The sequence below is a fragment of the Gopherus flavomarginatus genome, chromosome 10 (genome assembly GCF_025201925.1).
Source record: "Gopherus flavomarginatus isolate rGopFla2 chromosome 10, rGopFla2.mat.asm, whole genome shotgun sequence".
In the NCBI taxonomy this organism is placed as follows: domain Eukaryota; kingdom Metazoa; phylum Chordata; order Testudines; family Testudinidae; genus Gopherus; species Gopherus flavomarginatus.
In genome coordinates this window covers 1,499,993-1,526,479 of record NC_066626.1, presented here as the reverse complement: position 1 = coordinate 1,526,479, position 26,487 = coordinate 1,499,993, and the positions used below count along the sequence as shown (strand labels likewise).

The 26,487-nt window shown below is 49.9% G+C and overlaps 1 protein-coding gene across 1 annotated transcript in view; it reads right to left on the bottom strand.

Annotated features, from left to right (window-relative positions):
• The window catches only part of LOC127030051 (nck-associated protein 1-like), a 76,563-nt gene that overhangs the window by 49,023 nt on the left and 1,053 nt on the right, over positions 1-26,487 (bottom strand). The window contains 2 exon segments of the mRNA XM_050915960.1: positions 3,519-3,609; positions 3,966-4,108. Of these exon segments, the coding sequence (XP_050771917.1) occupies positions 3,519-3,609; positions 3,966-4,108 (234 nt within the window).

Genomic DNA, 26,487 nt, shown 5'->3' with positions numbered 1-26,487 from the left:
TCTCAGGAACTACTGAGAGAATGGGAGAGAGTCTCCTTGATTCCTCTGCAGCAGGGGGAAGCCACATGCTTCCAGGTGGGAGGGTGGTTGAGACCAACTCCTGCACTGCAGCTGGAAGGGATGGGGGTGTAACGCCTGCCAGGAGAGAACTATCCAGGTTGTTAGCTGTCAGCAAGTTGCAGCTTGAACCAGAGATAAACCCGGCTCTAGGGAGCAGAGAGCAGTGTGTCCCAGAGGAGAGCCCAGGGAAGGGGCAGGGGATCTCAGAAACCACTGAGGTGGGTGAGGATTCCGGTGACTCTGTAACACAGGGAAGCAGGGTGCTTCCAAGAATGGGAGGGCCAGAGACTAGCTCCTTTCCAGCAGAAGACAACATGCCCTCAGGTGCAGGGGCAGGAGAGGTGTTGTCAGTAATTAAGGAAACTGTCCAGAGTTTTGCAGCTGAACAAGGGAGGGGACCCCTTCCTAGGGAGCACAGAGAAATGTGTCTTAGGAGGGGGCCCAGAGGAGGAGACTGGAGAAGAAATAGTGGGGGTACAGGAATGTCTCCTCACTGGTCACTTGGGAGAGGATGCCCAGGACTGGATGGCTGAGTCAACATCTGTACATCCAGACACTCAGCCTGTGACCCAGGTTCTGAGAAGGAACTGTGTAACTGACCTCCTGGAGGGGAAGAGTCACACAGCTGACTTCTCAGGGACAGAGAAAGGGGTGGGGGAGGTACCCCAATCCAGGTCCCAGTTTTTCAGGATGCTATTTCTGATATGTGTTTGAAACCTAACTGTCTTTTTAAACCAAGATGCAGCTCCAATGCCTGTGACAGCAGAGAAGTTGAGACCAGAAAATTGCCAGATGGCAGTTTGTGAGAGCAGAAATAACCCATCTGACAGAGAAGAGGGTATTTTCCCCTAGGCTGGTGAGGGACAGGGAACAGTTATGAGAGAGCTGTTGAGAAAAGTTGAATCTGATCAAAGAGTAAACACACCTAGCCCAGAGAGCACAGATCACAGCCCTCTAGGGGGCAGGGAAGGACTCAGAGCTGGGAGGGGAAAACACTGAGTAACCCCAAAAAGAAAGCTGGATTTTTTGCATATGTACAGTCCTGGGGTTGGGAGGTAGCCCCCCAAAGGGTCAGCCAGTGTGCAGGATCCACCTGGACCCTTATCTGGCCAGACCCTGAGACATTAAAATCCTAGAAAAGTAATTAAATTAAGAGCCCATGCAGAGGGGAATGCTGAGGGAAAGAAAAACCAGTGACTGATTACACGGGAGAGAGTCAAAGACACCCTGGGTACCGAACAAACTAACCTCATACTACACTGTCTGAACAGGAGGTGTGGTATCATAAAGATACTTGTAAACACCCATCTCTGATAAACAAAAAGTTGGTATTAATGTTAAGTTTTGGGATAAGAATTTTGTTACTGACATTAAACCTTATGGCATGGGCAGCCAGCTTGGGGCTCCGGAGCTGCACGCGGCTCTTCAGAAGTTAATATGCGGCTCCTAGTATAGACGCTGACTCTGGGGCTGGAGCTACAGGTGCCAACTTTCCAATGTGCCAGGGGGTGCTCACTTCCCCACCCCACAGGCCCTGCCCCCACTCCGCCCCCTCCCACCCCCTCCCATGAGCCTGCCGTGCCCTCACTCCTCCCTGCTCACTCCCAGAGCCTCCTGCATGCCAGGAAACAGCTGATGGGGAGGGAAGGGTAGGTGCTGATGGAGGGGCTGCTGGTGGGTGGGAGGCACTGGGAGCAGGGGGCAGGCTGATCAAGGGCTCCTGATGTATTACTGTAGCTCTTTGGCAATGTACATTGGTAAATTGTGGGTCCTTCTCAGGCTCACGTTGGCCACCCCTGGCTTATGGTAACGCTAGTTCTCAGTTAATACCTGTAAGCAGATTTAAAGCTTATCACAGCAAAGAAACCATAACGAAATCTGGTTTGCTGTGTGTGAATGGGGAAACTGAGGCACACCACCTCATGGCCTTGATGGCTGGATGCCAAGAGAACTATAATACAAACTGCCTTCGAGTTAGTCAGTGACCAACCCTCCTGCAGTAACCTAAGGGGGGAGGTGTGACTTTCTATACCTCCCAGGCTGCAGAAACCAAAGGGGGCACAGCAGTCCCAGAGTTCCAAGCTGCACCCCAAGGAGCTCATCACAGGGTCATAGGTTCAAAAGCAGGGATCCAGAGGGGGACACTGAGCAAAGTACCCTGGACAGCACACATTGCTCCTCAAAGGTGTCTAGAGAGCCAGTAGACGCCACCCATAGGAACTCTGCCCGGATGCATGAGACAAGGGAGGAACGGAAATAGGACCCACTGTCGCAGAGCACCCCCTCGTCTAGCATCCTCCTCCTGGTGCTGTGGACAGGCATTTGGCCAGCACCGGGAGGAGGTTGCTGAGGAGGTCTTGTGACTTCGTGGGGCTGCAGACAGGGTGTGTGTATATGAAGAAGTGTGGGGAAAAGTGCAGCCAGAACCTCAGCAGGAGGTTCTGAAGGAGCCGGAAAAGGGGCTGCAACCTGGCACATTGCAGATAGGTGAGCGTCAGGGTCTCCCTCACGCTGCAAAATGGACAGGCATCAGGATGGAGGTGAGTCACGCCAGGTACACGCCTGTGCTCCAGGCTCCATGAAGGAGTAGCCAACCAATGTCCCTAGCAGGCCAAGGGACCAAGGTGAAGTACAGGCTGGACCACCGGGGTTCCTCACCCAGCCACTTGGTATCGGGGCGGGAAACAAGGGTGAGGAAGTGCTCTGTGTGCAGCACGAGCGTGTAGAGTTGTTCCCTAGGTGCGGTTCAGCACGAATCAGCTGCAGGGTGTGCAGTCGTATCGGGTTACGGAAAGGAAGGGGTCAGGGGGCTCACGGGGCAGGGGCCCAATGAAAAGGCCAGGGGTGAGGGCAGGACCGGCGCTAGGGGTTTGAGCGCCCTAGGCAGACGGGAATTTCGCCGCCCCATGCGCTGGTCCGCGGCTCCAGTGGAGCTGCCCGCAGTGGTGCCTGCGGAGGGTCCGGAGCTTCGCGGCGGCGGTGGAGCTGCCGCAATCGTGCCTGCGGGACATCCTCTGGAGCCGCGCGAGTGGCCGACTGTCCGGAGGCACAACTACGGCAGCTCCACTGGAGCCGCGGACCAGCAGACCGTCCGCAGGCACCACTGCAGCAGCTCCACCGGAGCCGCCTGCAGCCCCCTCCGGCAAAACGGCGCCCACCATTTATTCTGGCACCCTAGGCGATTGCCTAGGCTGCCTAAATGGTAGCGCCGGCCCTCTCACAGGACCGTGCATGCAGACCAGACTCTGCTCTCATGCAGTGACAGCTGGGAACAGCAGATATCACTAGTGCCAGCCACCCCGTCCCCCGGTCCACAGCCCCTCGCTGTGCCCAGTGATGATCACTTGTACCAGCCATCCCCTCCCCTGGTCCACAGCCCCTTGCTGCATCCAGTGGTTATCACTAGTGCAAGCCACCCCCTCCCCTCATGAGCACAGCCCATTGCCAGTGTCACTCACCTTGGTGTGAGGCCCGAACTCCTCTGTGAGTTCCTTGAGTGGGGTGTCATACTCCAGCACCATCTGGGCCAGCCGAGCGTAGCAGGGGTCGCTGCATGGGGACAGCAAGGGCAGAGATTTGGTTCATGCCCCCTCAGCAAACTGTTCCCACTGCCTGCGTCATGCAACCCTCAGCAAACTGCCCCCCAATGCCTGGGTTGTGCATCCCTCCCTGAACTGCAATGCAATGCCTGGGTCATGCACCTCATGGCAAATGACCTTGCTGGCTTTGCCAATGCACCTCACTCTTCCACATGGGCACTACCTCTGGGATTTGTACACTGCCCCCTGGAGCCCTCTGACCCACACATACCCGGCAGCAGGGATCCCGTGGCCCAGCCCAGCGTTGTGTGAATCACCCTCTCCTGCACAACCCCCCTCAGTCCCCTCCCCCCAGTTCCCTCTCACCCGCTGCCCTGGGTCATCTCATGGGCAGAGTTGTACATCCCAGTCAGGGCTTTGCGGTCCTCGATACCTGACAGCAACAGGATGACAGACGTGTGGGTCACCACCAGGTCCAGGTAGTTCTTGGTGAGGTCGTAGTTCACGGGCTGTGGGGGGCAGCGTAGTGGGGGGTGTCAGTGACCAGGAACAATAGCGTGTGTGTGTATATGTGTGTGCACATGTGCAAGCGCTGCCCCCTGCTGGAGGGATGAGCCCTGCTCTGGGTGTGTCTGCATGTGCATGTGTGTGCTGCCTCCTGCTGGAGGGGATGTGCCCTGCAATGCAATGCATGCAGCACATGGAAATGGAGGGTCCTGCAGAGAGGAGAACTGCAAAGCCAGGCATGCGGTGGGGACTGAAAGTGAAATATCCCTCTAAGGAAACACACTCTGTGTTCCAAAGCAAGACTGGATATACAGGAGCAGTCAGCTGTTGGCTGCTTCACCCTGAAATCCTTGCTTTGTGAGTGGAACATGTCTAGCTCCTTCCCCCGTTTAAACACATGGCAGCAGGAAATGCTGACTTCTGCCAGTTACTGTAAATGTGCTTTCTGAGTAGAGTCCGAGTGGTGGTAGCACCTGGGGACCTCAGATGGGGAGCAGGACCCCACGGTGCTAGGGGCTGGGCAAACAAGCCAAGACTGTTCATGCCCCAGAGAGCTCATGATCCAGACACTGTGGGCACATTCTCCACAAACCCTCCCGGCCAGGAGTAAAATCCATGCAGGTGCCTGAACAGCTGCTGTTTGCCAAAGTGGGAGGGGGCCATCGTTCACTTGGGCTGAAGGTCCAAACTCATGTGTGGGCTGCCCTGGGAAGGCACATGGCAGCTTACCCTGGGGGCAAGACTTTCTTGTTACCAAGGGTATTGTGGGGAAACAATCCAGTGCACTCTGGCATGGAACAAGATAGCGAGACTCTGCCAGGACTCCCTAAGGGAAAGTCCAGCTGGCAGAAGGGGGAATCCTCAAGCACACAAAGGTGGCAGATCCCAGGGAATGCCATGAGGTCCTATTTAGAACTGGCCTTTCAGAGCTGGGTAACCTGGACTACGATGCATGTGGCAGTGGGGACGGGGCTTATGAAGGTAGAGTCCCGTGATGCAGGCATGTCCTATGCAGAAAGTCCCTTCAGACAGCTCCCACATGCTATCTGGCAGCGTGACATGGGCCTTGCTAAGTGCTCATCCTGATGTGCGTGTACTAACTCATCTCCATTTCCGTCTCATTGTCCAGTGTTGGTGAGACAGGCCAGGATGGAAACCAGCAAATGTAGGCCGTGAGCACCTCAGCAGCAGCATGGACTCCGAAGGGTCACTCCTGGAGAAATGGTATGAGGCCAGGACACCATCGAAGTGGGACTGAACTTTTATAAGTGTCTGGAAGGTGGGGAAGGGTCATGATATAACATCAAGTTTATCACAAGAGCCTGTATGTCCCTGCTGTACTGGGTCAGTGCTGAGTCTTACTGTACTCATGTCTTGGGCATGTCTTGTACTCTGGGACATTTGCTGTCTAGTCTCTGAAGGGACTAGTTACTAAGGTACTTGCTCAAGGCACACTGCTTTCATGAGCAGAATGTGTCCTGTAGCTAGGAGCCAATAATCCCATGGAATGAGGGGGCAGTCAAATGAAGATCCTAAATGAGGGTGGACTCCAGCAAAGCTGCTTCCTGCCCAAAGCGAATGTTACTGAACTAGTGTCACTTCCTGAAAGCTCGGTGTCCTAGAGGACCTTCCTCCACTAGAAACAGGCTGATGTTCCTTTTGAGTCAGAAGCTCTCTGAGGCTATATAGTGCACACTAAAATAGTGCCCTCTTGTATAAGTGACATGTGACCCTAAGGCCTGGTCTGTGTACAGATCTTGTACTGGGGCAGTTAGATCAGTGAGGGGTGTGACTTTTTAGCACTGTAGACCCCAGTACCACCCCTAGAGTGGATGTAGTTCTACATGTTTATATCAGTAGTTTATTCACCTTCTCGTATAGGAATAGTATCCCAGGACTAGCACTCCTATACCAGCATAACTGCATCAACACTAGGGTGCATCCCTTTAACTGTACTGGTATAGCCAGTGGCTCAGCCCTTCAGTTTGATGCCTTGGCTTCTGACTCTGAAAACACGGTCTTCATTTTCTGTAACCGTGACATAACTCGATCATGGCATGTGACATTACAGCAGGACCTGCTGTTTATAAATGTAGTATCTTCCCCTGCCTGTAGTCTGTCATAATTCCTGACTCTCTCTCTCTCTTGCTCTCTCTGCAGGCTGTCTGTGAGGCTCTTACTGTGGGAAGGAGAAGCCTGGAGAAGAGTTGAAGCTTTTAAATTTGTAGATTTCCCCAATAGCCATTTTAAACATATTCTTAGTGTCCAGACTGAGAAATAAAACTTCCCGTTGTATCAACAGTGTGTCGCGTTCTCTGCTCCCAGAAGAGACCATATCAATGGCCTGACAGGTGCCCAGTGCCACATTAAACCTTCTGAAAAGTGCATTTTCCATCTACTCTTCCTTCCCAACAGAGGTGGCTTGGATGGAATGAACCCTTCATTGCCTTTGGGGAGCGATTAATAAGACTGGGACTTTTCAGGAAAAGAGACTACTGGGGGGGTATGATAGAGGTTTATAAAATTGTGACTGATGAGGAGAAAGTGAATAAGGGGGTATTATTTACTCCTTCTCATAACACAAGAACTAGGGGTAACCAAGTGAAATTACTAGGCAGCAGGTTTAAAGCAAACAAAAGGAATTATATCTTCACACAGCACACAGTCAACCTGTGGAACTCCTTGCCAGAGAATGTTGTGAAGGCCAAGACTACAACAGGGTTCAAAAGAACTAGATAAGTTCATGGAGGATAGTTCCATCAATGACTATTAGCCTGGCTGGGCAGGGATGGCATCCCTAGTCTTTGTTTGCTAGACGCTGGAAATGGACAACTGGATGGATCACTTGATTACCTATTCTGTTCATTCCCTCTGGGACATCTGGCATTGGCCACTGTCAGAAGACAGGATACTGGGGTAGATGGACCATTGGTCTGACCCAGTATGGCCATTCTTATGCCTCTTAAGATCTAGTGGCCCGTATAGCCTGACCTAGTTATCACAGGCCAGGAATTTCACTGTTACCCCCATATGAAACCTAGTAACCTGTTTGACCAAAGCATCTTCCAAAAGGCCTCCAGCCTGGATTTGAAGACCCCCCCATGAGAAGGAGAATCCATCCCCTTCCCATGGGAGTTTATTCCAAGGGGTAATCATCACCACTATGAAAAATGTGCCTTATTTCTAATTTGAATCTCTTTGCTTTCACCTTCAGGTACTGCCTCTTGCTCTGACTTTCTCCCCTAGATTGAAGAGCCCTTTAGATCCCAGGATCTGAGATCCCAAGGGAGGTATGCTGATAAGCTGGTGTTGATAAGCTGAACAGCCTGAGCTCCCTGGGTCTCACTGCAAGGCATCTTCTCCTGCCCTTGAACCATTTCTGTAGCTCTTTTCTGCACCTTCCTCCATTTTTCAACACTTATTTAAATTAGGACTGTGGATTAATTGCAGTTAATTCATGATTAACTCAAAACAATTAATTGTGATTAATCGCACTGTTAAACAATAGAATACCAGTTGAAACTTATTAAATATTTTCAATCTTTTTCTACACTTTCAAATATATTCATTTCAACAGGGCTGGCTTTAGGAAATGCAATTTGAACAGTTTCAATGGGGCCGCGGCAGGGATGACTATATATAAAAAAAAAATGTAAAAAACACATAGGACTTGTACTCTCCGGGCGGTGCTCCGAGTCTTCGGCGGCGGGTCCTTCACTCACTCCAGGTCTTCAGTGGCACTGAAGGACCCACCGCCGAAGTGTCGCCGAAGACCCGGAGAGCTGCCAGGTGAGTAAAAATTAAAAAGTCGCCTCTAGGCAGGGAAGAAATTCTCACTGGGCACGGGGCCCTCTTAGGCACGGGGCCCAATTCAGGGGAATTGGTGGAATTGGCCTAAAGCCAATTACAACACAATACAAAGTGTACAGCACTCTCTATTATTTTTATTACAATATTTGCACTGTAAAAATGATGAAAAAATAATATTTTTCAATTCACCTCATACAGGTACTGTACTGCAATGTCTTTATCATGAAAGTGCAACTTACAAATGTAATGGTTTTTTTGTTGCATAACTGCATTCAAAAACAAAACAATGAAAAACTTTAGACCTTACAAGTCCACTCAGTCCTACTGCTTGTTCAGCTAATCACTCAGGCAAACAAGTATGTTTACATTTGCAGAATATAATGCTGCCTGTTTCTTGTTTACAATGTCACCTGAAAGTGAGAACAGGCATACGCATGGCACTGTTGTAGCTGGCATCACAAGATACTGGTGTTGGTCCTGCTTTGAGCAGGGGATTGGACTAGATGATCTCCTGAGGTCTCTTCCAACCCTAATATTCTATGGTTCTATATTTACAGGCCAGATGCACTAAAGATTCATATGCCCCTTCATGCTTAGGCCATCATTCCAGAGGACATGCCTCCATGCTGATGACCCTCATTAAAAAAATAATGTGTTAATTAAATTTGTGACTGAACTCCTTGGGGGAGAACTGTATGTCATCTGCTCTGTTTTTTGGCCCGCATTCTGCCATATATTTCATTTTATAGCAGTCTCAGATGATGACCCAGCACATGTTGTTCATTTTAAGAACACTTTCACTGCAAATTCGACAAAAGACAAAGAAGATACCAATGTGAAATGTCTAAAGATAGCTACAGCACTGGACCCAGGATTTAAGAATCTGAAGTTCCATCCAAAATCTGAGAGGGATGAGGTATGGAGCATGCTTTTAAAAGTCTGAAAAGAGCAACACTCTGATGTAGAAATTACAGAACCCAAACCACCAAAAAAGAAAATCAACCTTCTGCTGGTGGACTCTGACTCAGATGATGAAAATGAACATGTATCGGTCCACTGTGCTTTGGATCATTATTGAGCAGAACCCATCATCAGCATGGATGCATGTCCCCTGGAATGGCGGCTGAAGCATCAAGGGACATGTGACTCTTTAGCACATCTGGCATGTAAATATTTTGTGACACTGGCTACAACAACAGTGCCGTGCAAAGGCCTATTCTTGCTTTCAGGTGACGTTGTAAACAAGAAGCAGGCTGCATTATATTCTGCAGATGTAAACATATTTGTCTGAGCAATTGGCTGAACAAGTAGTAGGACCGAGTGGACTTGTAAGCTCTAAAGTTTTACATTGTTTTATTTTTGAATGCAGTGTTTTGGGTACATAATTCTACATTTGTAAGTTCAACTTTCATGAGAAAGAGATTGCACTCCAGTACTTGTGTTGGGTGAATTAAAAAATACTATTGTTTTTGTTTTTTTACAGTGCAAATATTTGTAATAAAAACTAAATATCGTGAGCAATGTACAAATTGTATTGTGTAGAATATGAAATTTGTATTGTGTATGAAAATGTAGAAAACATCCACAAATATTCAAATAAATGGTATCCTGTTATTGTTTGACTAATTTTTTTAATTGCTTGACAACCCTAATTTAAGTTTTTTTTAAAAAGCTAGCTGGCTGCACTGGATGCAGTATTCCCATATCTGTCTCACCAAGGCCACTTAAAGAGGTAATATCACCTCACTACTCCCTTTTTTTAAACAGACCTGGATTATATTAGTCCTCTCAGCTGTAGCATCACAATGGGAGTTCACAAGCTGCTTCTTTTCGTCTAAGACCTGTAAATCCTCTTCAGCCAGTGCGGTCCAGGATCCAGTCCGCCATTTGGTAGGTATGGCCTGCATTCCTTGTTCTGAAATGGCTGTTCCTTGCATTTGGCTGTAGTAAAATCAATGTTGTTTGAAGGGGCCCAGTTTAGCCTGTCTTTTCAGTCTTCTGAACATATTGTCCCATATCCTCTAACAGTGACTTGCTTTCTTCCTTTGAAGCTAGTTGCAACCCTGCAGAGGTTCTCACTTTTGGATGATGGTGTCCAAACTGTGCTAAAGCCTCTCACAGGTAAAGTGTTCCTTGCTCCCCCCTCCCTGCAACAAGACAGTGGATCTATTAACTGGGCTGCATGCAGCATAGTCTACCCCAGTACAAGGGGCATTTGTCACAAGCTGCTGTCCCTTTGTGTGAGAGCTACCACTAGAGGGTTGCATGCATCATAGCTTCTGTAGGCTGAGTTCATTGTGAACAGCAGGGATTTCTTGGGTGCTCCCACTTCTTCCCCTACCAGCTCTGTGTCTTCCTCTCATTCCCCTGCACTTTAGCAACTCCCTAAAGCCCCACTTGTGGCAGGGGCTGTGTGTACCCCATATCAGAGGCCTCCATATCCCTTCCATGCTGGAGTCCTTAATTCTTCCTCCATGGCAGGGGTTGTGTGTGCATGCTCCTCCCCCCCGACTGCATTCAGAAGTTGTGCTCTCTCCAAACAGACGCCATGAAGTTGAGTGCAGTGTTGTAGCCATGTTGGTCCTAGGATATTAGAGAGAAGATGGGTGAGGTGATCTCTCTTACTGGACCAACTTCTGCTGAGGAAAGCTTGTCTCTTGACTCACCACCTTGCATGTAAGGCCTTGCAAACTGGGCCAAAAATCACTTAGTTGGACTCTTCTGTTGCTTTAGCTACAGGTAAAACTCTAGCCTGTCTCCAGGGTGGGTTCCTCTAGCAATGACCAGCATCACAGGGCTTCCTCTTGAGGGGGCAGATCTCACATAAACAGGGAAGGAAACTGGCAGTCTTGTTCTGGCATCTCAAATGGATGGGAGAGTATTGCGCTTTCGTCTAATTTAATTCTTGGCAACACTATCACTGTTCCTTTAGCGGATTACTTAGCTTCCCCTATGTCAGATCCTGTGGAACCGTGTGCTGTGCCCTAGGGAACCCCTCCGTGTGCCTGACCCAAAGGGGTCTGTGATGTTCTGTACCTTGTGGGAACACACTACACCCCCACATTCATCCTTTTCATATAATTGTGTGGTATCTAATGCAAAGTTTGTCATGTTGGACGTCTTCAGAAGGCTCATGATATACTGAGCATTGTTGCTATGGTAATGTTATAGTAAGTGTTATAGGTTGTAATTTCATGTATATAGTTTTGAGGCTGAAAATGTGTCCTCATGGCTTAAAACAAGGCCAGGCAAAAACTCCCCAAAAGCAGAGGGGCAGTTCACACCTCATCAGGGCAGGTATGGGACAAACCCAGCCCAGCCTCACAGGAACAGAGGACACTGGCCTAGGCAGCAACAATGGATCTGTTGCACTCTCAAGTGAGTCACCCCCCTTCCTTTGGTCAGTTTGGCACAGCAATGAGGTAATGCTCATCTGACTCTGAAGGGGACGGGGAAACAAAGTGAAGAGGGAAGAAACATGATAAAAGGGAGAGACATTTGCCATGCTCTTCCTCTCTATTCTACCTCCATCTACAGACATCACCACCCAGCGACTGAAGCACTGATCAAAGAGGAGAGCCTGGCTGAAAGGGCAGCCAGCCAGCCTGTGGTGAGACGCATCTAAGTTTGTAAGGAGATTGACAGTGTTAAGATCGGTTTAGGATGCATTTTGCTTTTATTTCATTTGACCAAATCTGACTTATGTTTTGACTTATAATCACTTAAAATCTGTCTTTGTAAATAAATCTGTTTGTTTATTCTACTTGAAGCAGTACATTTGATTTGAAGCGTGTCAGAGACTCCCCTTGGGAGAACAAGCCTGGTACATATCAATTTCTTTGTTAAATTGACGAACTCCTATAAGCTTGCAGTGTCCAGCGGCCATAACTGGACACTGCAGGACGGAAGATCCTAGGGTTGTGTCTGGGACCAGAGATATTGGCTAGTGCCATTCGGTTGCATAATCCAAGGAGCAGCTTACATGCCAGAGACTGTGCGTGAACAGCCCCGGAGTGGGGGTTCTCACAGCAGAGCAGGATAAGGCTGGCTCCCAGAGTCAAGGAATGAAGTGACCTAGCAGATCACTGGTCCAGATAACACCAAGAGAAGGTCACAAGCTTCCACTCTTCCTCAAAGGTAAGTCCTGTGGCCTCAGTGCCTCAGACTGAGCCTCTGGGCTTCAGCACGCCTGCTTCACACCGTGAGCTCTGCCCAAAGAATCCAAGTAAGATAGACTCCTGCTCCGACTTTGTCCTTGGCAGGGATCATTGCACCTCACCATGTGTTTGTAGTAACACCAGGCAGCCTTTTCAAAAGAGGTTAGAGCTTATTAATCCCCTGGAACACAACAGCAGGAAGGCCTTATGGTAGCACAGCGAAGCAGTCGTAAAGACAGGTCAGAATTCAGAGGGGCTGCTGTTGTGGTGGTACCTAGCCAAGCTCCTCTCTCTGTGTCCCTTTGTCAGTCCCCTGTGCCAGCTAGTGCCTCTCTCCAAAGGCCAGTTTAGATCCTAGCCTGCTGTCAGCCCTTTTCCATTGTCTTCCTCCTGCAGCTCATGCTGAGCTTACATCTTCCACCTGCCACAGGTCCCTGGGGCATCCTATTGTCTGTCTGGATTTCAGCCAGTCCTTAATCTATTCATGTCACTCCAGGCACCTGTGACCCCAGCACTGAATGTCTCCTGCTCTCCTGCAGGAGCTTTTTGACCCTTCTGTACCCACTGGGTAGCAACCCCTACTGGGTAAGTCCCTGCCCTGCCCCTATTCATGAAAATATAACCAAAAATTCCCACTTGGCCACACCCTGCAGCAGGCTCTTCTCTGGCTCAGTCTTTTGGTTTTTACTACGTTCAACACTATCACAAATGACTCAAACTGCAGTGAGGTGGTAGCCAGTAGGGGCTGAGGCAGCTAAGCAAGGACCCTTCGCACTGTGCTGATTGGCTGTTTGCTCCAAATGCTTCCACCCACCTCCCCACTCTGTTCACCTCAGCTGCACTCCACAGCTGCCCCCCTCACCCCGCTTACCCCCTTATCTTCTGCCCTGTCCCTTCCAGGGAGCTGCTCTCCTCCTCAGTAACTCCCCCTCCCAGGAGAAAAAAACAGCCTGGCACTAACGGGCCATTTGCTCCCATCACCTTGTGCATTCTACCCCTTCCCCACCCTGTGTCCGTCTGGTCTGCTTAGAGCGTGAGCTCTCCTGTGTGTGTACCGCACCTTAGGCACTACTGTCATCAACAGGGCAGTTCTCAGACAGAACAGGCCTCAAGGAAATGAGCCTGTCTCAGAACGAGGTAGGGAAAGGCAGCATTTAACAAAAAAACAGTAGAGGCAGATTTCAGAGTTGTAGCTGTGTTAGTCTGTATCCGTAAAAACAACGAGGAGTCCTTGTGGCACCTTAGAGACTAACATATTTATTTGGGCATAAGCTTTTGTGGGCTATAACCCACTTCATGAGATGCATGGAGTGGAAAATAGAGTAAGCAGGTATAAATATAAGTAGAGGCAGAGAAATCGTATGAAGTGGCTGGCATCCAAAGCTCTGTGAAGGCAGCTGCAAGCCAGGCCTCTAGTGCTCCTTTTAAGGGGCGGATCCTCACCTAGCGTAAATTGAGCGTAGGATCTGCCCCGAAGTGGGTGGTGCAAAGATGCGTGAGACAAGCACAGCCTCCTTCAGCTGGAAGCTTATGGCAAGGCAAAGGCCTTGAAGCCTCTCAAGCACCCCTGCGAAGAACAGTCATAGGGAGCGCTCAGCTAGGCAGAGGAAGTGGGATTTCAGAGCTGACCCAGCCCCCCACTCCCCTTCACAGATTTTAAAGACAGAAGGGACTCAGTTTATGTCATCTAGTCTGACCTCCGGATAACACAGGCTGGGGCATTTCATCCAAGATCCCTGGTACTGAACCCACCACTGAGGGTACTGTTAGGGAACCTTCATATAAAATATGAAGATTCCCCCTCTGATGCTCACCAAAAAAATCCCCCATCTACAACCTAAGCCCCAGTTTTCACAAGGGCTTGCCCCCTTGTGGGAAGGGTATGGCATTGGAGCAAGAGATGGGTATGTGTGTGACATCTTTTATTAGAAAAATGTTCCCACCAAAAAACGGTGTTTTTTGTGGGAAAATGTCACATTTTGACAGCTTCTTGACAGCCACTGGTTTAGTTTTAAAATTTCCCAATTTTTGTTCCATTTTTAATTGTATTTTCCGTTTTGGTTTTTGAAACCTGACAAATCTAGATTTTTTTTTTAAATTCTTGTTTTCCTCCCTCCCCCTCTCTATTTTCTCCTTTTTCTCCACTGGAAAAAAAAAGGGGGAAGGGAAGGAGGTAAAGAACTTAACTGGAGGAAGTATGATCTTTCCCTTTTCTACTTTTTTTTTCTCCACTGAAAAAAAAATATGCATTTATTTGTAGTATCTTGGACCCCTAGTCATAGAATATTAGGGTTGGAAGTGACCTCAGGAGGTCATCTAGTTCAACCCCCTACTCAAAGTAGGACCAATCCTCAATTTTTGCCCCCAATCCCTAAACAGCTACCTCAAGGATTGAACTTGTAATGTTAGGTTTAGTAAGCTAATGCCCAAACCACTAAGTTAGGGGTTAGCAACCTTCTAGTAGCAGTGTGCTGAGTCTTCATTTATTCACTCTAATTTAAGGTTTCATGTGCCAGTGATACATTTTAACATTTTTAGAAGGTCTCTTTCTATAAGTCTATAATATATAACTAAACTATTGTTGTATGTAAAGTAAACAAAGATTTAAAAATGTTTAAGAATCTTCATTTAAAATTAAATTAAAATGCAGAGACCCCGGACTGGTGTCCAGGATCTGGGCAGTGTGAGTGCCTCTGAAAATCAGCCTGTGTGCCACCTTCGGCACACGTGCCATAGGTTGCCTATCCCTGCACTAAGCTATCTCTCCCAGTGCTGTGTCAGGGGCTGTACAAACACTACAAAGAGACACTCCCTGACCCAAAGCACTACATTCCTGTGATGCTGGCAAACCAGGTGCCAGCTCATTCCAAGGCTCCTAAGCATCAAATGCACAGCTGGAAACCAGTCTGGCTTATCTGTGTTAGTATTGTTAAAATAGGTTTTAGGTTTATAGAGATGTGTTTAGTGTTTGGATTGTATGAAATGCTTGTAAGTTGCTGCCTGCACTAATTTCACTTATCTGTATCCCATATTATAAGGTAATATGTAAGTATTTGCTCTGTAACTATCAAAGTGTTTGCTGTGAAAGTGGAAACCCTCAGTCAGGAGAGAAGATTACCAAGTGTGAGATACTAGTTTACCACAAGAGGTGTCATCTCCTGTCCAACAGCCATCAGAAAAGCCATTATGGAACAGCTGTGGACAAAATTTGTTGATTTTTCCTCTTACATCAACGAAGAGGAGATATGCACAAACACTTGTCACATTAGTTTGAACTCCAGGGAAAGGGAATTAAAATACCTGACCAGAAGGAACTTTATATCTATGTTGTTTGAACTTGGAGAGGCAAAGACTTCTAAACATAAGCTGTTTACCTTCGGTTAGCCCTAAAGGATACACAGAAGCTTCTATAATACGCAGGCTCTGTGACCTTTAGAACCTAAGACTGTAACTCATGTATGTTTACCTGCTTTAAGCCTGAAAATAACTCTCATTTCTTTTTCTTAACTAATAAATCTTTAGCACGTTTTTTATAGGATTGGCTACAAGCATTCTTTGATGAAGAATTGGAAATGCAGTTGACCTGGGGTAAGTGACTGGTCTTTTGGGACTGGGAGTAACCTGAATATTGTGATTTTTTTGGTGTAAGGACCCATCTATGACAAAGGCAAGTTTGCCTGTATGACAAGATAGAGCTGAGTCCCTCAGGGAACTGTCACATTAAGGCTGTTGTAGTGGCTGAGGATTTCACGTGGGATACTTGGTTGGTGAAATCTCATCTAGAACACACAACCAGTCTGGGTTTGTGCCCTGTTTCTTCACAGTCTGCCCAAGATCGGAAGAGAGACAAGGTGGGTGAGGTAAGATCTTTTATTGGACCAACTTCTCTTGGTAAGAGAAAGTTATTACCCCGCCTGTGAGCCACTCCAGACAGCTTGACAAATCTAATCATAGAAGTGTGGGGCTGGAAGGGACCTCAAGAGGTCATCTAGTCCTTCCCCCATGCAGAGGCAGGATTAAATACACCTAAATCATCCCTGAGAGGTGATTTAAAACCCTCCAATGACCATTTCCCTAGGTAACCTGTTTCAGTGCTTAACTAGCCTTATGGTCAGAGTTTTTCCAACCTCAGTTTCCCCTATTGCAAACTAAGCTCATTACATCTTGTCTTGCCCTTGGGGGACATGGAGAACCATTGATCACCATCCTCTTTAACAACCTTTTACATATTTGAAGACGTATCATGTGCCACCTCAGTGTTCTCTTTGCCTTTGTTTCATACCTTTCCTCCAAGGATCTGAACATTCTTCAGACTCTAGTGAATGGCCTACCGTTCTCCCCGAGTGGTACAGGAGACGTAGTGTCCCATTTGATAGAAGGGGAGACATACAGAGAGGCCAGGTGTGTTTTTAACACAAAGACCTCATGAGGCAGTAGTCACGCTGAGCGGCCTGGCACTGTGCTGTAATCACTGGACAAACACTCCCACCATGTGGCGGCAAGAAAAGTCCTGAAGATGTATTAAATTTGAGCAGAGTCCTAGTTCCATATTTAAACATGATTCTTCTTGAAAGTCTTACCACTTGTTTATCATTTGCATTTTGAAATTACTGGAGCAGCAGGTGTCATGGAGTGAGATTGACTATTTTGAAACCCAGTGATGCAAAAAGAGGAAGATTACCATGCATAGAGCCTAATGAAAAACAATTAGGGGTAGTAACATTAGTATGCCAGTAGTTGTGGGAGACCATCCGGAAAATATGTTATACCAATGGTAAGCTGTTATGTTTTTCTGCAGTGGCAATGCTTAACGTGTCCCCATTTGTGTGTATAATATGAATGGTCCAGTTTTCCACATTTTTTTTCTAGGAACTATGTTACCTGTTTATCTTTTAACAGATGATTGGTAACTGTTTGCCATTCAGTGCCAGATTGATAGAGAACTCAGCTAAATCACTGCTTACAGTAAGCTGAGACTCTGTTGTTGTTGTGGCAAACAGTAAATGTGATTATTGGTAAACATAGTACTTATATTACATTTACATTTGTCTTCTGGTGGGTTGCTAACACTTTTTAAACACTTTTCCCCAAGAATTAACACATACGCATAGCCCATTATACAGTACTTTGGATTATCTGAAAGACAAAAATAACATTTTTCTACCCCTTTTGGGGTGGCATTGATTATTGGTTAAAGATTCCGTTCTTTTACAAAGACCCTTGCTTATTGCAGGCAAAACAGAGGAATTACTCCCATATTTTCCTGTGTTTTTTGTTGTTGTTTGTTTTATAGGCAGGCCAGGTTTTAATGGCTTCTGCTTTGTAAGGGTTATGCAGAAATTATTCCACTGTTTAGTTATTAAGTCCATGAGGTAGTGTACCTCAAGTTTTTCCTTTGATATAGCAGACCAAGTTTGTAATGTTTTTCCTGCTGTGTTAAGCTTTAAGTTTATTCACAGGTAATAGCTGAGAAGCATCATTACCATATTACTTTAAAGGATTTCTCCAAAAATCATACACACTATAAGTTGTTACAGGGGTACTTACTAACATTAAATTTATTTTAATGTTTAATATTAACAATAACTTTAGCATCAAATCTATTAAAGGTATCTTGTTATACCATGCCTTTTATGAAGGTAATTTATTTGCTGACCAGCTATGTTCTTTATTTGCAGCTTCTTTTGTGCTGCCAGTTCTCACCTTTCCTTATCAGTTAGGTAATTTGCATCAACACAGGCTTGGCTTTTGGATTCAAAGCTATTAGTGAAGCTCAGAGACTCTGCTATGTACATCAGCCAAACTGGATAGTCTCTACGGAAAAGGATAAATGGACACAAATCAGATATTAAGAATGGCAATATACAAAAACCTGTAAGAGAACACTTCAACCTCCCTGGCCACACAATAGCAGATCTTAAAGTGGCCATACTGCAGCAAAAAAACTTCAGGACCAGACTTGAAAAAGAAACTGCTGAGCTTCAGTTCATCTGCAAATTTGACACCATCAGCTCAGGATTAAACAAAGACTGTGAATGGCTTGCCAACTACAAAACCAGTTTTTCCTCCCTTGGTTTTCACACCTCAACTTCTAGAACAGGGCCTCATCCTCCCTGATTGAACTAACCTCATTATCTCTAGCTTGCTTCTTGCTTGCGTATATATACCTGCCCCTGGAAATTTCCACTACATGCAGCCGACGAAGTGGGGATTCACTCACGAAAGCTCATGCTCCAAAACGTCTGTTAGTCTATAAGGTGCCACAGGATTCTTTGCTGCTTTTACAGGGAGAGAAGGACATTTTTCTTCTTTCCTTCCTCAACAGCCCCCTTCCTTGGAGAGCCCTTTGCTGGGGTCTGGGTGGGGAACAGCCGTTTCTGAGGATTATTTTCACACCATGTTTGGTGTTGATATATAGATTTTACAGCCAGACTAGATCACTAGGTACCTCTGCTCTGACCTGAATCGGAACAGAGTCCAGAGAATTTTACCCAGTGACTCCTACCAGGGCCGGCTTTAGGAAGTGCGGGGCCCAGTTCGAACAGTTGCGATGGGGCCCCGGCAGGGATGACTAAAACAAAAAAAACTTTTAAAAACCCCTTTCATTTCTTCCATGTATTATTTACTTTCCATGACTATATAAATAATAACAAAATTATATATTACATACATTGCATCATATATTAATTAGCTGATTTACACTTTCGTATTAGGAAAATAATTTGTTTTGATAGTTGTACAACTGATTTTCTTCACTAATGTTTATTTTATTAAAATTTATAAAATATTTTCTTAATATAAAATTGCCCTCTCTTTCCCCCCCCCCCAGCGCCGCCCGGTCCCGTGGAAACAAACCCTCCTTCCCCAGCTCCGCCCCATCGAAACAAGGTTGAGGAGGGCGGGAAGAAACAGCACATGTGGGGTGACCAGATCACAGCAGTAAAATAGGACCTGCCCCCTCCCTGCTCAGCCCCACCATCACATCCTTCTTCACCCCCTAGCCCCCCCGCTGGCTTGCTGCATCCCTCCTATTCAGTCCCCCACCCACCACTCGCCTCCTTTCACCTTCTCCCTCCCTTGCCAGAAACCCCCATGCCTGCCCCTAGAACTCCTGCTGGCTCAGTGCTTGCCTCTTTCCCCACCCGCCACTTGCCCCCTCATTTCCCCCGCAAGTATAAAGCCTCATTCAAAGACCCAGGGGTCTCTATATTACTGCACACAGCAGTCAATCAATGCAGTTGTAGATAAATCTCTGTATTATGCATTTTTGTATAACTTTTATATGACTTTGTATTGAACTTTGGTAATATGTTATAGCAGGCCCCAAAGGTAGTGTAATTAAGGTAAAAGAAAAGTGTCTTTTTGCTAGGAGTAGAATAAGAGCTTCCCCCCCCTTTGTAATCAATTGTCCTGTTGAATGAATGAGGTGTGAATTAGTAAGGTGTGGAAGGCACCTCCAGACAGCTGCAACCCTTGGAGAGGGGCTGGAAGCCAGACCAAGGAGCTTTGCCCTGGGCTGAGTGGGACAGAGTTTGGATGCTGGGTGCAGTCTCTGGGCTGGGGCACGAGGTGGGGTGCAGGAAGGGTGGAGGGGTGCAGGCTCTGGGAGGGAGTGCAGACGGGTTTGTCGCAGGCTTTGGGACAGAGTTTGGGGGCTGGAGGGGGGTGCTGGGGGGAAGGGACTGCCATGTGGCTTCCTTCATCCCCTGAAGCCCCTCACCATAGCCTCAGTGAGGGATGGAGCTGCCCCTTCCCCAGTGTTTGCAGGAGTGGTGGCTGGGGAGAAACCCATTCAAACTCTAGTTTTACTCTTTCGCTGATGGGTCACTTAAACCCCTTACAACCCCTTTCCTGCCTCTCTCACCCCCCTTTTCTACTGGGCTTGTTTGATCTTTTCAGTGGAGCCAGATGAAAACCACAAACTCCAGTGAGCAACAGGCTGGAAGACTAGACTGAACCCACCACCCAGCCTAGTCCATCCCAGAGCCCAGGACTGAGGGCAATGTCCCCCCACCCCCAGGCCACCTGCTTCCACTTATGGCCTCTCCCAGCGTTGCCAGTGATTCTGTGTGGCTGCATCAGGTGGGATTTCAAGAGGACCCCGCAAATCCCCGCTAAATTCACCCCTGGTTTATGACCACTCTGCACCAAGAGCACCTTCCCTCCCTGCCCTAGAGCTGCTGGATGGCTAGAAAGCTGAGCTGGGCATTTGATTGATCTAGAATATTATCATGTCCCTCCCCAAACCCCCTTAATAGCCACACAGCTTTGGGGGGGGGCTATTAACCCCCCCCCACCAAGCCGGTCTATTTTATTGTTGCAGGGCAAATGAAGGAGCCATAGTTTAACGGAAATATTCAGCCCCTACAGCGGTCTTGCAGCAGGGAAAGCAGAGTGGATGGGAAGGGAACTGGTTTAGATAGGAGCCCTAGTCCCCTTCCTTTGCAAAATAATTTGGAGAGGGTAATCAGATCACGCCTTGCCTCAGTTTCCCCTTCTGCAGGGGATGGGGGGGAGATAAAAGTCTCAGCCTGCCATGCCGTGTTGCAGACCTTTCACATTCTCCCCTCTTGATTACTTGATTTCCACCTACAAACCTCCCTCTCTCTCTCTCTCACCTGGTCCAAGTGTCCTACCCTTATGAACTCTCAGCCTAGCTGCAAGTGCTCTATCCTTAGAAAAAGACGGTTACTTACCTTTGTAACTGTTGTTCTTCGAGATGTGTTGCTCATATCCATTCCAGTTAGGTGTACGCGCCGCGCGTGCACATTCGTCGGAAAACTTTTACCCTAGCAACTCGGTGGGCCGGCAGGTCGCCCCCTAGAGTGGCGCCATCATGGCGCTTGATATATATCCCTGCCGGCCCACCCGCTCCTCAGTTCCTTCTTGCCGGCTACTCCGACAGTGGGGAAGGAGGGCGGGTGTGGAATGGATGTGAGCAACACATCTCGAAGAACAACAGTTACAAAGGTAAGTAACCGTCTTTTCTTCTTCGAGTGATTGCTCATATCCATTCCAGTTAGGTGAATCCCAAGCCTTACGTAGGCGGTGGGGTCGGAGTGAAATGTGGCAGAATGAAAACTGCTGAGCCAGAGGCTACAGCATCTCTTGACTGTTGAACCAGGGCATACTGCGCAGCAAAGGTATGGACCGAGGACCAATGGAGCTGCGCGACGGATCTCGTGGGTAGGAACACGAGCCAGCAAGGCGGCAGATGAAGCCTGAGCCCTGGTAAACTGCACGATGATGTGGCTTGGGGAAATATGAGCCAAATCATAACAAGTGTGGAAGTCTGCCATCACCCGAGATGTGATCCTCTGAGAGGAAAACAAACAAGCTCTCCCTTTGGCCCGCTACCGTGATAGAGCTGGGGCACCTTACGAAATGGTTCTGGCTTAGGGAGGAAAGCCGAGTGCGGTCATAACTGCACCTTGTCTCTGTGAAACCTAGTGTACGGCGGAACCCTCGTAAGAGCTCTGAGCTCGGAGACCCGTCTGGCCGATGTAACAGCTACGAGGAAAGCTGTCGTCCAAGACAGGTATATTAGAGGGCCAGTCGTGAACGGCTCGACTGGGGGAGACATAAGTCTGGTTAAGACTAGGTTGAGGTCCCAGGGAGGGGCTGGGCGGCGCACCCGAGGGTGCAAGCTCTCCAAGCCGTTGAGGGATCCCGAACCCATAGAGCGTGAGAACACGTAACGTCCACCTTAGCCTGGCTGGAAGGTAGAGATGGCAGCTGAGTGTATCCTCAGCGATGATACCGCCAGGACCTGCCGCTGAAGGCCAGAGGCAGGCCGATAGAGGGGATTGAGAGCTCAGCAGGAGCAAGATCGAGCGTATTGCAGCTGTAGAAGAAACGCTTCCACCTGGCTCGGTACGTTGACCAGGTGGAAGGCTTCCTGTCACCCCGGCTCAGTTACGCAGCAGCCACACCGTGAGGCGAAGAGGCTGCAGGTCCGAGTGACGAAGCCTGCCGTTGCCCTGAGTGATGAGGTCTGTGTGGAGTGGCAGGGTAATTGGGTCTGTTATCAACAGGCCGAGCAACGTGATGTATCAGTGCTGCCTGGACCACTCTGGAGTGATCATGATGATGCGCGCTCTCCCCTGCGGAGTTTGAGCAGGACCTAATGAACCAGTGGGAACAGTGGGAAGGCATAATGGAGTTGGCCTTTCCACGGTATCAGGAATGCGTCCAAGACCGATCCTGAGGAGAGACCTTGGAAGGAGCAGAACATCTGGCATTTTCTGCTCTCTCGGCAAAAGTCCCGGAAATGGATGGCCTCCGGACAAAAAAGGGAGGGGGGGAGGACCATGTCCCTCCCTGGATACTTTATGAAGCACACGGCCGCTGTGTTGGCTATAAACACCGAGATACAACGGCCTCGCATCTGCCGCTGGAACCCCAGGTACGCCAGGCGGACTACTCTCATTTTTGGGGCATTGAAGTGGAATGCCAGCTCCCGAGAAGACCAAGGGCCTTAAGCTCGGAGGTGACCATGAGCACTTGAGCAGAGAGATGACGCGTCCGTCGTCAGTGGCAGTGAGGGCTGGGGCGGAGGAAACCGCCTCCCTGCCCACACCAGGGAGGGAGTTAGCCACCACTCTAGGGAGCCTAAGGTGCTCGAGGGAACGGTGACTACCATAACCATTGGCTCCCTGTCCGGGTGGTACGCCGAGGTGGGTCGGACTTGGAGAGGACGGAGGCGGCGCTTGGCATGTTTGGTTACCAACTTATGGGCAACCATGGACCCAGGAGACTGAGACAAGTGCGAGCCGAGGTCGTTGGGGAAGCCCGCAGACCTCAGATGATTGTTGCCATCACCTAAAACCGCAGTTGTGATAAGCAGGCTCCGGCTAGGTAGGAGACCAAGATAGCTCCTAGGAAGTCCAACCTCTGCGTGGGAACCAGAGTGGATTGCTCTATAGTAATCATCAGGCCTTGACCTGTGAATAAGACCGTGACGATGCCCACGCGCTGAGTGGTTTGTGTCTCAGAGTCTCCTTGGATAAGCGAATCGTCCAGATACGGAAAAACGCATATCCGACATCAGCGAAGGTAGGCGGCGACTATGGCCGTAAACCAGAAGTACTGACAGTCAGCTAGAAAGCGGAGGTATCTCCTGTGCGGAGGGAAGATGGCGTTGCGATAGTACGCGTCCTTCATATCCAGGGCGGCATAGTGGCCCCCAGGAGGCAAGGATGGAATAATGGTTCCCAGGGATACCATGCAGAACTTCAACCTTATTCTAAACCGGTTGAGTCCATGCAGGACTAGGAAGGTCTGAGACCTGCGTTCGAGTGGGGGACTAGGGCATAACGGGAGTAAAACCCTTTGCCCCTTTCGTCCATCGGTGACTGCACCTCTTGTACGAGGAATTGCTCGTGAGAGGGGTCCCTGAACGGGAACAGGGCTGGAACAAATTAGAGGTGGTATCTATGCTCCACCGTGCGCAGGATCCAGCGATCCGAATTAACTAGGGCCACGCCAGGAGAAAGCGGGATTGGGATCCCGGTCTGTGACTGGTACACCGCCCTCAGGCGCACCTTGGAAGGTGGGGGCAGAAAAGCCTGCGTTTGGTCGCTGGCATATGCATGCTGAGAGAGCGCATTAGGACCCTATTGTCCATTAGGCTTGGCAGCCTGGGGCTGTCTTTGCCGCGAAAGGCCTTTACCACAAAGGGTAAATCCTGAATGGCATACTGCCGCTCCGGCCGGAGGTTTGAAACCTGGAGTCATGAGATGCACCTCATGGCGACACCAAAGGCCAGAGGCTTGGCTGCAGAGTCTGCTGCATCCAACGAGGCCTGGAGGGATGCTCTGGGTACCTTTTTCCCCCCGTCCTCCAAGACGGCAGCGAACTCTTGGCCGGTTTCGGGGCTGGCGCCCGCTGGCCATCATATCAGAATCGTGGTCCTGAGCATAAGATCTGCGCATGTGGGATGACACGCATGCGTGTCCGGATGGCCATGGAGGTACTAAAAGAAGACACAGGCAGAGTCTCTGACTCTATCGGACCTTGCCCAACTCGGCACCGGGAACCGGCACCGGGATGCGTACCGGTACCTGGAACGAGATCCAGACCCGCAACCAGAATGGTGCCTGGAGGTCGACCGAGATCTCGAGGCTCGGGGAGAGGCTACAGGAGTCAAGGTACCTGTCGCGGTGCCGGGAGTCGGAACGGTGCCGATAGCGGGTCGGTGAATGGGATACCGACCGGTGCAGCGAGTGCGACTAGTACCGATGAGGAAAACAGCACCGGGACTGCAATTGGTGTCGGGCGTGCCGACAGGATCTGGAGTGTCTGCGGGACCGTGATCATGAACGGTGCCGCTCTGCTGTGCTGACAGAGGACGGTCACATGAAGAGACTGTATTACCCACACCGGCGGTGCCAGGGTCGGGCAGCATCTACTCTGTCATGGCAATGAGATCCCTCGCCGTTGGTAATGCCTCCAGCATGGAGGGAACAGCAGGCTCAACCACAGTGCATACTGGGGAGCTGTCAGGCACCGGATTCGACGGCCCTCGTGGGACCGGGATCGACGATACCGAGGTCGTCAGAGCTTCGGTGGGCGTCGGTGCCGGGCGATCCGAGTTAGATGAGCTGTCTGGCTGCGGTGCCGTCGGCACGGAAGCAGCAGGAGCAATAAGCTCAACCACGGCGCGCGCCGGGGAGCCGTCAGGCACCGGATTCCACGGCCCTTGTGGGACTGGAATCGATGGTGCCGACGTTGTCGGTGCCTCAGAGGTGTCGGTGCCGGGCAATCCGACTTAGACGAGCTCTCTGGCTGCGGTGCCGTTGGCACGGAAGCAGCAGGAGCAGTAGCTCAACCACGGCGTGTGCCGGGGAGCCGTCAGGCACCGGATTCTACGGCCCTTGTGGGACCGGGATCGACGGTGCCGACATCGTCGGTGTCGCAGCAGGTGGTGCCAGGCGATCCGACTAGACGAGCTCTCTGGCTGCGGTGCCATTGGCACGGAAGCAGCAGGAGCAGAAGCTCAACCACGGCGCGTGCCGGGGAGCCGTCAGGCACCGGATTCTACGGCCCTTGTGGGACCGGGATCGACGGTGCCGACGTCGTCGGTGCCGCAGCAGGCGTTGGTGCCAGGCGATCCGACTTAGACGAGCTCTCTGGCTGCGGTGCCGTTGGCACGGAAGCAGCAGGAGCAGAAGCTCAACCACGGCGCGTGCCGGGGAGCCGTCAGGCACCGGATTCTACGGCCCTTGTGGGACCGGGATCGACGGTGCCGACGTCGTCGGTGCCGCAGCAGGTGTTGGTGCCAGGCGATCCGACTCAGACGAGCTCTCTGGCTGTGGTGCCGATGGCACGGAAGCAGCAGGAGCAGTAGCTCAACCACGGCGTGTACCGGGGAGCCGTCAGGCACCGGATTCCACGGCCCTTGTGGGACCGGGATCGACGGTGCCGACGTCGTCGGTGCCGCAGCAGGTGGTGCCAGGCGATCCGACTAGACGAGCTCTCTGGCTGCGGTGCCGTTGGCACGGAAGCAGCAGGAGCAGAAGCTCAACCACGGCGCGTGCCGGGGAGCCGTCAGGCACCGGATTCTACGGCCCTTGTGGGACCGGGATCGACGGTGCCGACGTCGTCGGTGCCGCAGCAGGTGTTGGTGCCAGGCGATCCGACTCAGACGAGCTCTCTGGCTGCGGTGCCGATGGCACGGAAGCAGCAGGAGCAGTAGCTCAACCACGGCGCATGCCGGGGAGCTGTCAGGCACCGGATTCTACAGCCCTAGTGCGACCGGGATCGATGGTACCGACGTCGTTGGTGCCTCAGCAGGTGTCGGTGCCGGGCCATCCGACTTAGGCGAGCTCTCTGGCTGCGATGCAGGTGTCACGGAAGCAGCAGGAGCAGGGGGCTCTACCACGGCGCGTGCCGGGGAGCCGTCAGGCACCAGCAGGAATTATAGGCTCTCTCAACCTCGGAGGAAGGGAGCGGTGCCGAGTCGACTTCGGTGCCGGCGACGGCCGGTGCCGAAAGGCCTTGGCAGTACCGGCGGAGTCCGGTGCCGAGGAGGCGCTTCTGCCAGCCGCTTGATCATCGCTCGGCGCCCAAGGTGGAGGGGTAAGTGAAAGTCCCGCTCCTTTTTGTTCTCGGCTTAAAAGCCTTGCAAATGGGGTACTTATCTGTCAAGTGATTCCCTGAGGCACTTCAAACAGGAGTCGTGTGGATCTCCCTTCGGCATCGGCTTCTGGCAGGCCGAGCCCATTTTAAAACCCGGTGCGCCGTGCATGGGCTCCGGCACCGGGTTCATGGAAGGGGCTACTTCCTGAACCCCGCTAACAATTATCAAACTAACTATGTTAGCAGAGAAAAGCGTATAACTATACAAATATATATATAAAAGAATTATAACTGTATAACTATATACGAGAACTACGAGTAGCTAGGGAAGTGAG